This window comes from Rhinolophus hipposideros (assembly GCF_964194185.1).
Source record: "Rhinolophus hipposideros genome assembly, chromosome: 24".
NCBI classification, from domain to species: domain Eukaryota; kingdom Metazoa; phylum Chordata; class Mammalia; order Chiroptera; family Rhinolophidae; genus Rhinolophus; species Rhinolophus hipposideros.
Window position 1 is genome coordinate 29,165,081 of NC_138070.1, and position 15,580 is coordinate 29,180,660.

The 15,580-nt window shown below is 38.5% G+C and overlaps 1 protein-coding gene across 1 annotated transcript in view; it reads right to left on the minus strand.

The window, feature by feature from the left end:
* The window catches only part of PRDM10 (PR/SET domain 10), a 91,411-nt gene that overhangs the window by 33,081 nt on the left and 42,750 nt on the right, over window positions 1-15,580 (minus strand). The window contains exons 5-8 of the mRNA XM_081037718.1: window positions 9,176-9,401; window positions 6,961-7,202; window positions 5,343-5,546; window positions 307-379 (exon numbers count right to left, since the gene is read on the minus strand). Of these exons, the coding sequence (XP_080893844.1) occupies window positions 307-379; window positions 5,343-5,546; window positions 6,961-7,202; window positions 9,176-9,401 (745 nt within the window). The remainder of the gene's footprint in view (window positions 1-306; window positions 380-5,342; window positions 5,547-6,960; window positions 7,203-9,175; window positions 9,402-15,580) is intronic.

Consider the following 15,580-nt stretch of genomic DNA (forward strand, 5'->3'; position numbering starts at 1 on the left):
TCAACGCCTGCCTTGCTATGTCCTCAGAGACGATTAAGTCTCGATAGGGATCACCCTCTGATCTAGGTTCTAATTTAGTATTTGGAGGTTTTCATTATGTTAAATACTATTTTCCAGCACCCATGAAAGAAATGTAAATATGTCATTGTCATTTGATCCTAGAATTAGCGATGTGTAGCTCTAAAACATCTACTGGAATATCTTCTTAAGTATATGGAGATAGAAAAATTAGGGATTGCATAAAGATGTAATATGTACAACTTAGAATTCATACAGAAAAAATAAAATATAAAAAAGTACAACCACCTTTCCTTTCTTCCTCAGAAATGTCATGAATTTTCTGGTTCACAAACTCAGCATAGGATGCAGCATACCACACCTGCAATAACCAAATATATCATCAAAAACTAAAGGACATCACCAGGTGCTCTTTGCATGCTCAAATGTGTAAGTCTTTTTCCTGCTTACATAAAACAGCCCATGAAAAACAAGCCAACAACAACAAAAAATCACACTGTGAGCCAACCCCTTTAACATCAGTCTGCAGATAGTCAGGAAGTTCATTTACCACAACACACTGCATATATGTTTTCTTTTTCCTTTAAAAAAAATGGTTTTGTTATTAGAACAACTTCACAAGAGATAATATTAATAGTCTATTCATTAAATAAAACGTAGCCTCTCCTGGTTTTTTTTATCTGTACTAAACACAGGTTTTACACAGCTGTAATCATAAGGGCTTCCATCCCTCCAGGTCACCAAAGGGCTCTTACTAGAATCACCAGTGACTGTTTCAAGTGCCACCACACCCTCCTCATTCACTTCCTCCCTCCTCCCCCACTGTCTACTGCTCGGTCTCCTTATCTGGCTCTTTTTCCTCTCCCTAACTTCAAAATATTGGTGTTCCTCAAAGCTTAGTCCAAGTTCAGGGCCTCCTTATTTTTCCCTAAGGTGATAATATCCATTTCCAACCAACTCAATGCTAAGACTCCCAAATCGGTGTCTCCATCCCAGATCCTTTCTCTGTTCCCTCCACGTAAATTCTACCACCTACCTGAAACTGTGGGTTTTTCACAAACAGCTTGAACTTAACACACTCAGAACTGAGTTCTAGATGCTTCCCTACTCACACCCCTATCCCTGCTTACCTTCCCCATCTCAGTAAATACTCTACCTTGCACACAATTGCTCAGGCTTGAAATCTGCAAGGTATGTTGGATTTCTCAGTTTTCCTCTGTAATCCTTTAGCAAGAACTGTTGATTACTCAGATGTTCCCCATTTCTGTCTCTCCCACTTAGATGCATGCCAAGATGAGCTCTTGCCTGGTCTTCTAACAAGCCTCCTCTTTTATGCTCTTGCTCTCTCCAATCCATTTTCTACACAGGAGCCAAAGTGGTCTTCTTAAAACACCATCATCAGATTCCCACGCTTAAATTCCAGCAATAGCTTCTTGTTTCATAATAAACCTGCAATGCTTGATTATGCTCTCCTGAGGGCTCCATGATCTGGCCCTATTTTGCTAAGCAATCTCAGCTCTCATCACTCTCCCTTACCTAGCATTCAACCAAGAGGGTCTGCTAGCAGTTCCTCAAACATGACAAGTTCTTTCTCACCCCAACTTTTGCCCTTGCTGTGTCACCACCAGAAATGCTGGGTTCTTCCCCTTCACTCCTCTCCTAGCCCCTTCTACACTGCTGGCCCCTTTTCATTCCAATTCTCAGACTAATTATCATTTCTTCAGCAAGGCTTTCCCTATCTGTTGTATCTAAACGGCTCCCTTTCCTGTTATTTGCTCTCTTTTAGCCATTTGTTTCTTTCATAGCACTTGCCACTACTTAACATGTTTGCTTATTTACATCTTTCTGCCCAGCTCTCCTCTAGAATATTAGTTCCCCAAACATGGGGGAACTAGCCCATCTTTTCCTAGTGTCTGAAACCTAGTGGGAGTTCAATATATTAATCACTATATGAATTAATCATATACAATTGTTATGGAACATTATTTTAACAATATGAAGATATTTATTTTGAGAGACTTCATTTTTAAGTGTGGGATAATATTCTACAAAGTCAATATTCTATAATTTACTTAACCATGACCCTATGGTTGGATTTGTAGGTGGTTTATCATTTTTCTATGATAAATTCTTATTCTATCAATTCCAATATGTATATTTTTCAGATTTTAACATCTCAGAATCAGAATGGGTCTCCTAATCCATGGCATTCTACACTCACTGCCATGATGTAGCACTCACTGCCTGCTCATTGCTCCTGCACAAGCCTGGCCAAGCTCTTTGTATTGTACCTCTGTGGCACTCCATGAGTTGTTAACACTTGCTGAGCAATGCAAATGAATGAGGGGAAAATTGCTGTCTCCCTCAGAATAAATAAAAGAAACTTCAAAGCAATGCAAGGCTGGTGTGATCACCCTGCAGGACCTCTCATTAAGGTATCAAATATCAAACTGTCAGAAGCTTTCTTCTGACTTGATCTAAAACCACGGAAGTTCCAAGGACATGTGTCACAATTGAGGAAAATGATATATATGGGCTCAGTCAATAGGACAGCACAATGTCAAAACTTGCAGAAAGGGTAATGGCTTGGAAAAATATCCCATAGGTGATAGCAGAGCACTTAGATTAAAAATACTACACTGTTATCAACCCCTTGATGGCACAGAATATGACAGATATAGGAAAGCATAAACATCCATGATGAAGTAAACCAGTGATTCAGTAAAAAAAGTCAGATTTTTTTTTAAAGCAGTTAATACCTTAACCAAATTATTTTGCCTATGTGAACTTTTTTTATTTGTGTGTGTGATGTGATTTTTAAAATTATGTCTAAGTCTAAAATATAAAATAGCTCCTACATGGGCATAAAATAACTATTTTATTGATTTAAAAAAAAAAATCACTGTAGGGGCAGCCAGATAGCTCAGTTGGTTAGAACGCGAGCTCTGAATAACAGGGTTGCCGGTTCAATTCCCACATGAGATGGTGGGCTGTGCCCCCTGCAACTAAGATTGAAAACGGCGACTGGACTTGGAGCTGAGCTGCGCCCTCCACAACTAGACTGAGGGACAACGACTTAGAGCTGATGGGTCCTGGAGAAACACACTGTTCTCCAATATTCCCCAATAAAATTTAAGACAAAACAGCAACAACAAAAATCACTGTAATACAGTTTAACTGGCAGCAATTTTTTCCTTAACGGTGCATAAAATAATGGTGCATCTTAAAGCCACTGTTATCTGAGAGTCAGTAAGATATGGCATTACAAAATTCTAATGTATTTAGCTTTATCTTTGTTTATAACTATTTCCTCAGACTAACTGTTGAGGGTTGGGTTTACTCAGCCAAGAATATTTTTGCAATATGCTGCCAGAAATATTCTACAAAATACTTCCATTCTGTATTGAATGTCCCTATTTTTTAAAACTCTCACATTCATTGTACTGTACCCATTTATTTTTGCTAATTTAAATTAACAAAAATAATAATCCACAGTTGTGTTAAGGGTTTTTAAAGTATCAACATTGAAAACACTTTTAACTATTTCTTTACTATTTGATTCCTCATCCAAATAAAGTCCATTCCAGACATTTGTTCATTTGTCCATCTGTATGTAGTGAAATTAGAGGTGTACAACTCTCTCTCAGTTTTTATACTTAAAACTTTTGACATGTATTACAAATATTTCCCCTGTTCTATTGCTTCCCTTTTTATCTGTCATTTTGGTTGTTTATTATACTGCACTATTGCATGCTTATTTAAATGTTTCTGTCTTTCCCTCTATATAATTAGTTCTATCTACTGTTTTAAAAGAGAAAATAATCTCCCTTCCACAGTTAAAAAGTATTCACTCCAGTTTTATCTTGTGAATAATTTATTTGGCTAGATGATACAAGATATAAATCTCCTTTAACATATTTTCTTGGGGGTTTATGTATTATCTAGTCGATGATTTCAAAGATGCAGGTTTTATAAAGCTTTTGAACAAAGTCTAGATCTTTGTTTCCCCCTAGAGAGGTATTTATTCTCATTTTGACCACAGTGAGGCACTGTGCAACTCTGGACTGGTACAACCATTTCTCTCCTAGTTTTCATTTATATCAGGAAGCTTTACAGTATGTTGACCCCCTCTTTTGGCCATGTTCCTAACATAGCATTAAACAAACAAAAAAAAAGGTATCATCACTTGGAATCACAGCAGAACTTTCATTATATTATCAAGAGTTAATATTTACCCAAATTCTAAGAGACTTATTCACAAGAAATATATTCCTGAAATCAGAAGTCTTTCCATAAAACATTTTGGGCAAAATAAATTATTCAGATAAAGAAAAGAACTGAGCCGGTTAGCTCAGTTGGTTAGAGCACAGTGCTCTTAACACAAGGTTGCTGGTTTGATCCCCACATGTACAACTGTGAGCTCCACAACTAGATGAAACAACTACTTGACTTGGAGCTCATGGCTCCTGGAAAAACACGTTTAAAATAAATGAAAGTTTAAAAAAAAAAAGAAAAAGAAAAGAAATCTTGCCCATACATGTGAATATCATTTTACAAGATCTCCTGTTTCCCAACTAATTCTTCTTTAGAGTGTATAAATCATGTTACCGTGTTTCCCCCAAAATAAGACCTAGTCAGACAATCAGCTCTAATTCGTCTTTTGGAGCAAAAATTAATATAAGACCCGGTCTTATTTTACTATAAGTAAAATAAGTTATATTAAGTAAAATAAGACCGGGGCTTATATAACATAAGACCCGGTCTTATATTATATTATATTGTATTATATGTTATATTACATATGTTATATGTGTTATATTATATGTGTTATATATATTATAACATAACATACATGTTGTTATATTATGTTATATTATATTAATAATATATAGTAATATATATTATATTATATAAGACCGGGTCTCATATTATAGTAAAATAAGACTGGGTCTTATATTAATTTTTACTCCAAAAGACGCATTAGAACTGATTGTCCGGCTAGGTCTTATTTTCGGGGAAACATAGTAAATAACCCCATCTTTAATCACTCCATCATACCAGTCTGTTCCCCATAACAACTATACCTTACCCCTGGGCCTAATGCCTTTATGTAGGCCTTTGATATGCCCAAAAGTCAGACATTTTTCATTTTGCTTTATTATGGGATTATTATAGGTATACAGTACATACTAGGTATTCAATAGGTAAAAGAATTACAAAGAAAGGACCATTTTTGTAAGAATCCCACTTAAGAAAAAGAAAAGTAGGAAAAGCATTAAACAAGCATGATTCCTAGCAGAGGCCCCACTGACCCAGCTCTGTACCTTAAGCTCCTGCTTGGGTTCTACGTTCTTTATTGTTGTGTAATACACGTGGTGGCCATATTGGTAAGCCACCAGGTTCTGCTCCAGGTGATTCTGGGCTGGACGTACAAACATCATCCAATTACAAAGGGTCTCATCAGACAACTCAAACCATAGGTCTTCATGCAAATCCCTGTCTTTTCTGTCCCCTTTATCAAGAGAAACCTGTAATCAAAGAGAAAGTTAAAAGCCATGCCAAGAAACTAAATAAAACCTTCAATATGATATGCATTAATGTCATAATACACAAAATATTGCTCTTTAAATTAACCATATATCCTGATTCTTCCCTTTGTACAGAACTGGAATTGTGTCTTGCCAGATGTAAAAGGGAAAGGATACTCTCCAAAGACCCACCTATAGAATTACCTGGCAAAATCTGAAAGTTAACCTGATTGTAAAGTTTCAGTTGATGTTTCATCATTAACTAACACATCAAAAAATGCTACAAATAAGCCAGAAAATACAAGCAAAATACTCTCCAGTTTATTATAACTTGCTTCCTTTTGGGATTCAATTGTATTCATTTATAATAGCCTGGTGACAGGTATTTCTCTTTACAAAGTATTCTCTTTTTTCCCCAAATTACAGTCAACATTCAATGTTATATTAATTTCAGGTGTACAGCATAGTGGTTAGACATTTATATAACTTACTACAAAGTAATATTCTTTCCTGGAGATCTTGAGCATTCACCAGAGAATACCTCCCCATGACAGCAGCTAATTTCTCAAAACATACATCCCAAATATTCTCCCTTCCCACTGCCCTTTCTTGGTTCTCCAGAGTTGCTCTCCAAAAGGCAGACATCAAGGGGTTGAAGAGAAGCAAAAGCATCGAATGTGAAAAACAGAGATCAGTATAGACATACTTTAACATACAGTGAACTATTCTTTAAGAAAAGATTCACTAGAACAGACCTGTTTCAAAAATTGAAGTGGTTTTCGTGAAAACATTATTGGCACTTGGCAGATTACATGAGCCTACATAATTCTCTGTGCTCCAGTCAGTTTGAAAAAAAGAAAAGCTGTTAAAGCCTGTTATGGGCTCAATTGTGTCCCCATACCCCCAAAAAAATTCATATGTTGATTCCCAGTAGCTCAGAACGTGACTAGATTTGGATCTAGGACTTTTAAAGAGGTGATTATGTTTAAATGAGGTCATTAGAGTGGGTCCTAATCCAATCTGACTGGTGTCCTTATAAAAAGTGGAAATTAGGACACACAGAGACACCGGTTATGCTTGCTGAGAGGGACGACCAAGTACAGAGGCAGCAAGAGGGCGGTCATCTACAAGACAAGGAGAGGGGTCTCAGAGGAAACCAACCCTGCCAAAATCTTGATCTTGGCCTTCTAACTGCCAGAACTGTGAGAAAAGAAATTTCTGTCATTTAATCCACCCATCTGTGGTATTTTGTTATGGCAGCTCTAGCAGATTAAAATAGCCCTTAAGAATACACCTTTCAGAGTTATTCATATAATGCCTTAGCAAACAACTGCTATGAAGTTCAATTAAGAGACTAAATGCATGCCCCTTCAAAAATAATAACAAGAGTGAACTACAATAAAGCGTGAATTACCTTTAGATGAATATAACAGTCTTTCAGCTCGGACTCCCTGACAAGGGGTCCCTCCACGGGGCCGAACTGGGTGCGCTTGGGGATGCGCCTTTTGGAGAACACACCTCCAAGGAACCGGTCGATGTACAGGACCAGGGGGAGGCTGGCTCTTGCTCTGGTGAGCACGGGACGGTTGGGGATGGGGTGCAAGGGGCCATGCTTTGGGCACACTGAAGAGTGCGCATTGTTACACTCCTCACACCCTGCAAAACAAACAAAAAAAATATCTGGAAGTTGAATCCCTCCATGTGATTTGACCTCAAGTAAAAAGTTCTAACCTAAAAAAACCCCAAATCTAAATTCTTAGGCCAAAATTCAATTAATTCCTGCAATACAGTACCCATTCAATTGTAATATATTAGCTTTCACAGACCAATAAAATTCTGTACTTTTCTTCCCTCTGAAATCAGGCAGAATTAGCTTATGCCTGCTAAAACTAATATGCAGGCTGTGACCCATTTCTCTACTGGATATCAATTCAAATAGTGACCACTAAATTTACAAATCAATTATATCTCAAGAGAAAAAAAAGAAGAGAGTTAGGCTAAATGTTACCAAATCTGATGAGACAAAAGAGGTGACATTTATAGTATGTAAATTATATCTTTTAAAAAGCTGTTAAAAGGGGTGGCAGGATGGTTCAGTTGGTTAGAGCGCAAGCTCTTAACAACAAGATTGCCGGTTCAACTCCCGCAGGGGATGGTGGGCTGCGCCCCCTGCAACTAAAGACTGAAAATGGCAACTGGACTTAGAGCTGAGCTGCGCCCTCCACAACTAGGTTGAAGGACAACAACATGGAGCTGATGGGCCCTGGAGAAACACACTGCTCCCCAATTTAAAAAAAAAAAAAAAAAACCCTGACAATACTGTTTAACTAGTTTTTTCAAAGGAAATTATAGAAGCCTCATTGTCTGGGCATGTCTAACACAAACAAAGAGTACTATGCAGTTTGACTACAATGTATGCTGTGTGAAGATAATGCTAAAATGAATGAATTTAACATCTCAGCCCTCATTCACTTGGATGACACAAGTAACCCAGCCCTGATAGGACATGTATTTTCAGCTCATTCTCTAAGTGATCATTTTGCACTAAGCCTCCACACTCACTCCCTCTTTCCCCATAGCACCCATCTGTCAGCTAACTGCCGGTATTAATGTGGACCACACAGAGATCATGCTCATAACCCTTAGCAAGTTTAATTAACCAATCATATTTTACGCAACTCTGGCTGTGTGATGATCTGGCTTGAGGAATAGGTATTTTCAATTCCTACAACTCTCCAATAGTGGAAAACTACTCTGTATTAATATTTATCAGAGAAAGTAACTGTGTATTTGAATAAGGAGAGCCTTGAAAAATGTATGAATTCAAGAAAAAAACAAAATAAGGAAGTTCTCTACTGGATATGAAGGTGAACACTGGCCCCAGTGCAAATGAGCTTTACCACCACCAAAAAAAAAAAAATTCTTTACCAAATAAAGCTTTACCAACACCACATAGGTCTCACAAATTCGGTGAGACCACAACACTCTGACTAGCCTGGCTCATTCAAATAAATGAGATAAGAACTTTGCCATAGAAGCATGAAAATCGATAGCAAGAAGCAGTGATTTGGTAGGTGGAAGCAGGACCACCCACCCCTCGGGCAAGCAATATAGAGAGGCAGTGTTATGGTGATCCATGGGCCCCCTGGAGCCAGACCACTGTTTGAATCCTGACCCTTGCAACAGCTGAGCATGACCTTGGGAAAGCTACCTACCTCATAAGACTGTGGAGAGCATGAAACAAGTCAAAAAATATAAAGCACTAGTGCCTGAACTACAGCAGGCATTTTTAAAAGGTATGCACGAAGGTAAAGGCAGCAAAGCAAACGTTTTAAAGCTGAAATGGCAGACGATTCCAGAACTGGAGAAACTTATCATAGTGGTTTGGGAGCCTACGCTCTGGTATTAAGAAGACAGGCTTGATGCCTGAGCCACCACTCATCCCTAGCTTCTGCAGGCTGCCCAGCTTCTCCTGAGCGTCAGTTCCTTCATCAGTAAAATCAGAACTCTCCAGACACCCTCTGCCTCCCTCACACACTGTTGTGAGGATGAAGCGCAGTGATGCCCAGAGGGGGGAGCAGTGTTTGCACACAGGAAGCCCTTACTCACAAGAACCAGCTGGTACTTACACAAGTCGTGCGGGTCGAAAGGCCGAGGCGGATCTGGTTCCCAGTCATCCAGGTCTGTGTCTTCACCGTCTTCCTCCTCATCTTCCTCAGTGTCCTCATCCTCATCCTCATCCTCTTCCTCTTTGGCCTCCAGTCTATCCATAGGGTTCTGCAGAGTGGCCAAAGGGTCTGAGCCATCCACACTCTCAATTGAAGGTAACACCTGATTATGCACGGGTAATGAGGCCTGGACAAAGTTTCACCATAAAGTCAGCACACGTTCACTTTTCGTTAGCTAGTACACACGTACACACATGAAATACAAGGCTGTGGTAGCAGATATTCTTCACACTAGCACCCTTCAAGGCCCTGAAGAAATGATTTCCATCTATCGCTGTTAATGAGGAGTCTGCCTTCATTTTTGCTGTTTCTGCCTGACTTCTGGGCAGGCCGATGATCCCTCCTTTGACGCCGGGCAGGAGTTTCAAACCCCAAGAGCACACAATTGTTTGCTCTAGAACCCTCATGCTGACCCCACCACTTCACCTCAATAAAACCCCGAGCCAGTCTCCTTTCCTTGCTCTCTTGAGCCATTTCAAACCTGCTTGAGAGGCCTGACCAGTCTCCCCAGAGACTTCAAGTATGTAAGAAACAAACCTTTTCATATCCTCTTGGTGCATGTGTAGTATCATTAGTCTCAACATCTGAACTCAATTTGGGGTGGAGGGGGGCCCCTCCTGCCTTCCCAGGGAGGCCACAACATAGTGTAGACAACGATTTGACCTATCTTCAACCACTTCACTTTTAAAACTAAAACAGTTGGTAAAATTCAATGGCTAACAGCTTTGCTTTGACACACTTCAGAGAGGCTAAGGTGTTTAAGTAAGAATGAAAAAGATGCTTATTTGTTTCATCATGCTGAAGTTAGTCTTTTGCAAATAAGATAAGGTTTGGATAATGTATTGGCTTAATGCTACCTTAACCAAATACACTGGTAGAAAATAAATGGTACCTTAAAGAGCTCTCTCACCTCCTAAATAAACATCATGGGTTATATACTACCCCAAATTCCTTTAATCCAATCTTATTTCTCCTGCCCAGTTAGCACTCTAAGTCGTACTCAAGCCATGTCCCCGTCCCATTCAATACAGCAAGGTTTTTTTAATGCCTGCTCCCTTCATCTTATTCTTCCCATATGCTGTTTTCCTCACCTAGAATGCTCTTCCCACACCTATCTTCTAAACCTAACATCCTGCTCCAGTTTCTCCATGAACCATTTCTGACTGCTGTAGCTCTTCCTGACTTTTCTCTGCTCTGAGCTCACTTAGAGTCATAGAATCCCACTCTACAACATCATTCAGCCTCAGCTTCCGCGTTTCACCACTTTACAAGGCAGCTCGATCATTTCGGAATAGTTCAATGATGGTTTCTGCGGAGTCGAGATCTCCCTGTACGTGTGTTCCATACATGGGGGACCTACGACTTCTCTCTCAAGCTAGATAGAATATATCTAACCCTTCTGCCACATGAAGACAGTTCTGAAAGTATTTCAAGACCAAAAACCCCTAATTCATTCAATCATTTCTTACATGGCCAAACTTCCAGACCTCTCATAATTCTGTCATCTTCATTTATTCCTCAGCAGATTCCATATCTTTATGAATACAGCATCAGCTTGCATTCACACTTAGGCATTTATGATGGCCACTGTTCTACCGCTGGCCCCTTTTGAATCTGCAGATAACTAAAATCCTGGAGTCCTTTTTTCCTTCTCATAGAGGGGTATTAAAACATTTTTCTCCTCCTCAGGACTTAAATAGATGATTTTTACTTAAATGGAGGGGATTTTGCATTTAGCTCCCGCAAATTTCATTTTATTACTTGTTCTGTTCTTCCAGTCTGCCAACATCTTTTAGAATCTTGATGCTGACATCTCACACATTAGCAATCCCCCAGAGCTTTGTATCCATTGCCAAACACCATCTACTTTTCGATTAGTGTGCATTTTCATGTGAGTCCATCTTGCCCCTGCAACTGCACCTCAGGGAAGCAGAGTGTGGGCTTTGGAGTCAGATTTGGATTAAAATCCTGGCCCCACTATCTAGCAAGTTAATAAGTTAATAAACTTCTCTGAACCTCCGTTTCCTTATTTATAAAAGGGACATAGTAACAAACCTGCACCACACGGATTATTATAAGGACTAAATGAAACAATACATGTATGAGGCCAGTAGTAGAGTGTGTGGCATTTAGTAAGTGCTTAATTTTAGTAACAGATCATTATTATCATAAGTTCTGTAGGATGGGGATGGCATCACATACTTCCTCTACACCTTAACAGACGGCTGAACATTAGGTGTGCAACGAGGATTAGTTTGTGAAAATATATTTGGCCCTTTGGGAAATGACATCAATCCCTTTAGGCATCTATACGAACTCTGCTGCTATTCACAGAAACATCTTTTTTTTAGTTGTATAATACATCTAAGTCTGAGGACTGCTTAAACTCTATAATGAAACAACATTGTGGGTTTACAGAGTCTAACTGCCACGGCAGTTTAAGATCATTGCCCAACATCTGCAATACTCAGGCTCCAGAAAGCAGATAAAGTCAGTTACCTCAAATAGCATATGCATGTTTTAACATGCATTCATTTAACCCAGGAGCCCAGACTTTTATATGACATTCCATCTCTGTAGCTCAGGGCGTTTTAGAAGCTTTATATGGGAGGACAAAATTCTGGGAGCTGCTTCTGCTTCAGTTCCAATAAAAACAGAATAAAATGCCCAGTGGAGTGAGGACTCAATGAGGAAAAGAGCAGGGGACTTCTGGCAATACGACTGCATTACCCCTCTGTATCCTCCCCTGATCCTGCCAAGAAGCTACTTCGTTCCCACTTGTTATCTCAGAGCATAGTTTCAATATCATCCTTTATTCTAAGCACTTAAATTTTACGCTGGTGATAAATGCTATCACCCACTGAACAAACCAAAGCATATATCCACCTCTGCTCCTCATAAATTCTTTATGTCTTTACAGAACCAACCTCAAAGAATGAATTCAGCAATTCAGTTATTCCAGTGAAGCTGCGATGTATTTTTTCCCCAACTGAAGCTGCTAGAAAGACTGGTTAGGCAAGGTTACTGCTGGCTTTTCACCACTGCTGAGAAAGCTGACATTAGAAGAGTACCAACAGCCTCTGCCTCCCCCATGCTGGAACTCCCCTAAAAGACTGTGGCAAAGAAAGGCTTGAACACTTCAGCCATTATCTGGAAAGACTGATGTTACAGCACGGGTTGAACACACACCAGAATCGTGCAAACTACTGTTGAAAAGGCATGAAAAGGGTTGATCACAATCATTTCTAGTAAGAATATATATGTCTAGATAGCATATACCTTAACGCACAGTAGGTATGCATTACAAATGTGTTTAATTAATAATTCAAAGTCAACTGACATTTACTGAGAGCTAGGCATATTTTTAAATTCCTTTGAGGCTAGGTAACATTACCACACAGTTCCTAAGTGGCAGAGATAAAATTCCAAACCTGACTCTGCTCTGCTTTTTCCACTACATCACAATGGCCCCTACGGGATTAAATCTATTCAAGGAGGGCAGCAGAGAAGGTAAACATCACACACACCTTGAATACCAGAGCCACAAGGTAATCACACTGGCTCCGGAAACAATGGCCAGGCGGTAAGGTGGTGAGCAACGTGTGCCAATTACACTTAGAGGAAAAGAATATGAAACAAAAATATTTTAATCCTGTGCATTTTGTCATGCACAATAAAACACGGCAGGAGGAAAGAGTTTGTTAAACTTAGGGTACACTTTCTCCTTCCCACTTAATATCACTGTCTATAATTATTTCTGCCACTACATAAAGCATTTCAGGATATAATTCATCTGAGAAGTGAAATATGAAGCTACACTGGACAGCAGCAAACAACAGAATGTTTCTGGATTCCTACTGAGACCAATTATCAGTGCAGCATATTTCCTTCTCAGTGTGTGGGGAATCACACATGTTCATTTTTCAGAAACAAAGAGGAGACTGTGCTTCTAGGTCTGGAGAGCACTGGTGTCTTTCTTAAGGATGAGGCAATGCACATATGAAAAAGGCTTCAAGTGCATTTTGCCACCACTAAAAACAATTGAAAATAGGAACCTTTTTGCTAAGGGGGATGGGGGGAAGGCATTTATCATCTGTGTTAAACCCTCACTCCAATTTTCCATCCAGAATTTATCCAGTCACAGAATAAGCTGACTATCACTGAGGTTGTTATAGCCAGAAATAAAAATCATGCTGGATGAAAGGGAACTATAATAAAGAAGCCAATAGTTACATGGCCTTGTAATGTAAGGGTTCATAGAGCTATCTGACTACAACTTTCCTTTCACATAGAACATGAAACAAACAGATTGTTTCTGGAGATTGGAAAAGATGAAGGGCCCTTTGAGGTGCAACCTCAAATGGCAACAAAACTTCTAATTAAAACTATGCCATAATATTAAAACAACAAAATACCATTTTTGCATATCAGATTGGCAAAATTTTAAAAGACTGCAAATACCTAGTGTGGAAAGTAAATGTGGAAATGGACATTCTCTTATATTGTTGGTGGGAACAGAAATATTTTTGGCTTCTGAAAAGCAACTTAGAAATTCCTATCAATATAACTTCCCCACTTAAAATGGCAAATTTCAAACAGAATGTATCAAACAGAATATCATAATAAACCGCACATACCCATCACTCAACTTCAACAATTATCAACTCATGGCCAGCCTCATTTCAACTTTTCATTCTCCTACCTACTTTAACCCTCACTAGATTATTTTAAAGCAAACCTCAGACATTATACATTTTCATCTATAAATAATTCAGTAGATATCTCTAAAAGAAAAGGACTTTTATATTTATACATTATCATCCCTAAAAATTAATCATTCCTTAATATCATCAAATATCCAGTTAACTGTGTTGGGATTTCCCCAGTTGTCTCATGATTTTTTTATAATTGGTTTGTTCAAATCAGGACCTAAACAATGCAGGTCCACATACTGCATTTGACTGATATGTTTCTGACGTCTCCTCTAACTCTAAATTCCCATTCCTTTTCTTTTCCTTTGCAATTTATATGTGGAAGAAACGAGGCCATTTGTCCTTCAGTTTTCCACAGTCTAGATTTTGCTGATTACATCCTTGTGTGTCTTTTAACTTGTTCCATTTTGTCTAACCATGCTTCCTATAAGACGGTAGTGGAATCCAGAGACTCAGTCAGATTCAGGTTCAATCTTTTGGGAGGAATACTTCATGTGTGGTGAAATGCAGTAAGAGGTACACAACACCAGGAGGTCTGTAATGAATGGTCTCCCTTTTTCATGATATTAACAATGATCAGAGGGTTAAGTTGATCCATCAATTATAAGGTGCCTCATCAGCTTTTTCCTGATAGTTTAGGACTGTTGTTGATGATTACTGCCTAGATTCATATTTCATTAGAAGATGAAAAATGCTGATATTCTAAGCCAGTCATCCCCTTTATTTATTAGTTGGAATGTTTCTATAAAAAAACTTCCCTCATCAAGTAATTGTTTACCTAAGTACTTTTAGGGAGAAAGGCTGCATTCTGTCATTTATCAGTTGCACGAATAATGCGGTGATCCCCTACCATCCTCAAAAAGTTACCAATGAGTTATTTCTTTTAGATCAGCATGAGCTTGTGGATTTTAAATATAGTTAATGTATTTCCATCTATTGTAGATATTTTCCTTTTTTTTTACAGCTCAAATTGTCCCATTTTGGCCCCCTCAAGTTAGATCAGTAGTTCTTTCCGCAGGACCACTGAACAGAGTTTTTACTAGCTTCCTTGCATTCTGATAAGATATTACAGGCACATCTTGTACATTTCCTGTTCCAGAGCTAGAATCTGCCGTTTCTCTAGGAAGCCCTGATTCCTTTTACTGGAAAATTGTATTTAGAGACCACATCAGCTCATTGCTACTGCATAGATGACTGTATCTACACCTTTCCAGTGGCCAGAACTAGAAAATATGTTTTTTTAAGAGAAAACTACATCACAAGCTCATACTGATATTCTAATTCAAATCTGGGATTCTGGCTTTTATTTAATTTATTTAATTTTTATATTTGTATCTTTTTGTACTTTCACAAAAAAATATTGGTTCTTAAATAATTTTAAATGTAAATACCATGAGTTTCTATCATTTCTCTTTGGAGACTTTATTCTAAGAAAATAATCTGGTATGCTATCTATGACAGTGTTCTTTGTAGTAGCAAAAAAAATAGGAAATAGCCTACATATAAAACAATAGATAATACAGATAATAGTACATTCCTATAATAGAATACTATACAGTCAATTAAAGTGATGACGTAGATTTTCAGGATGCTA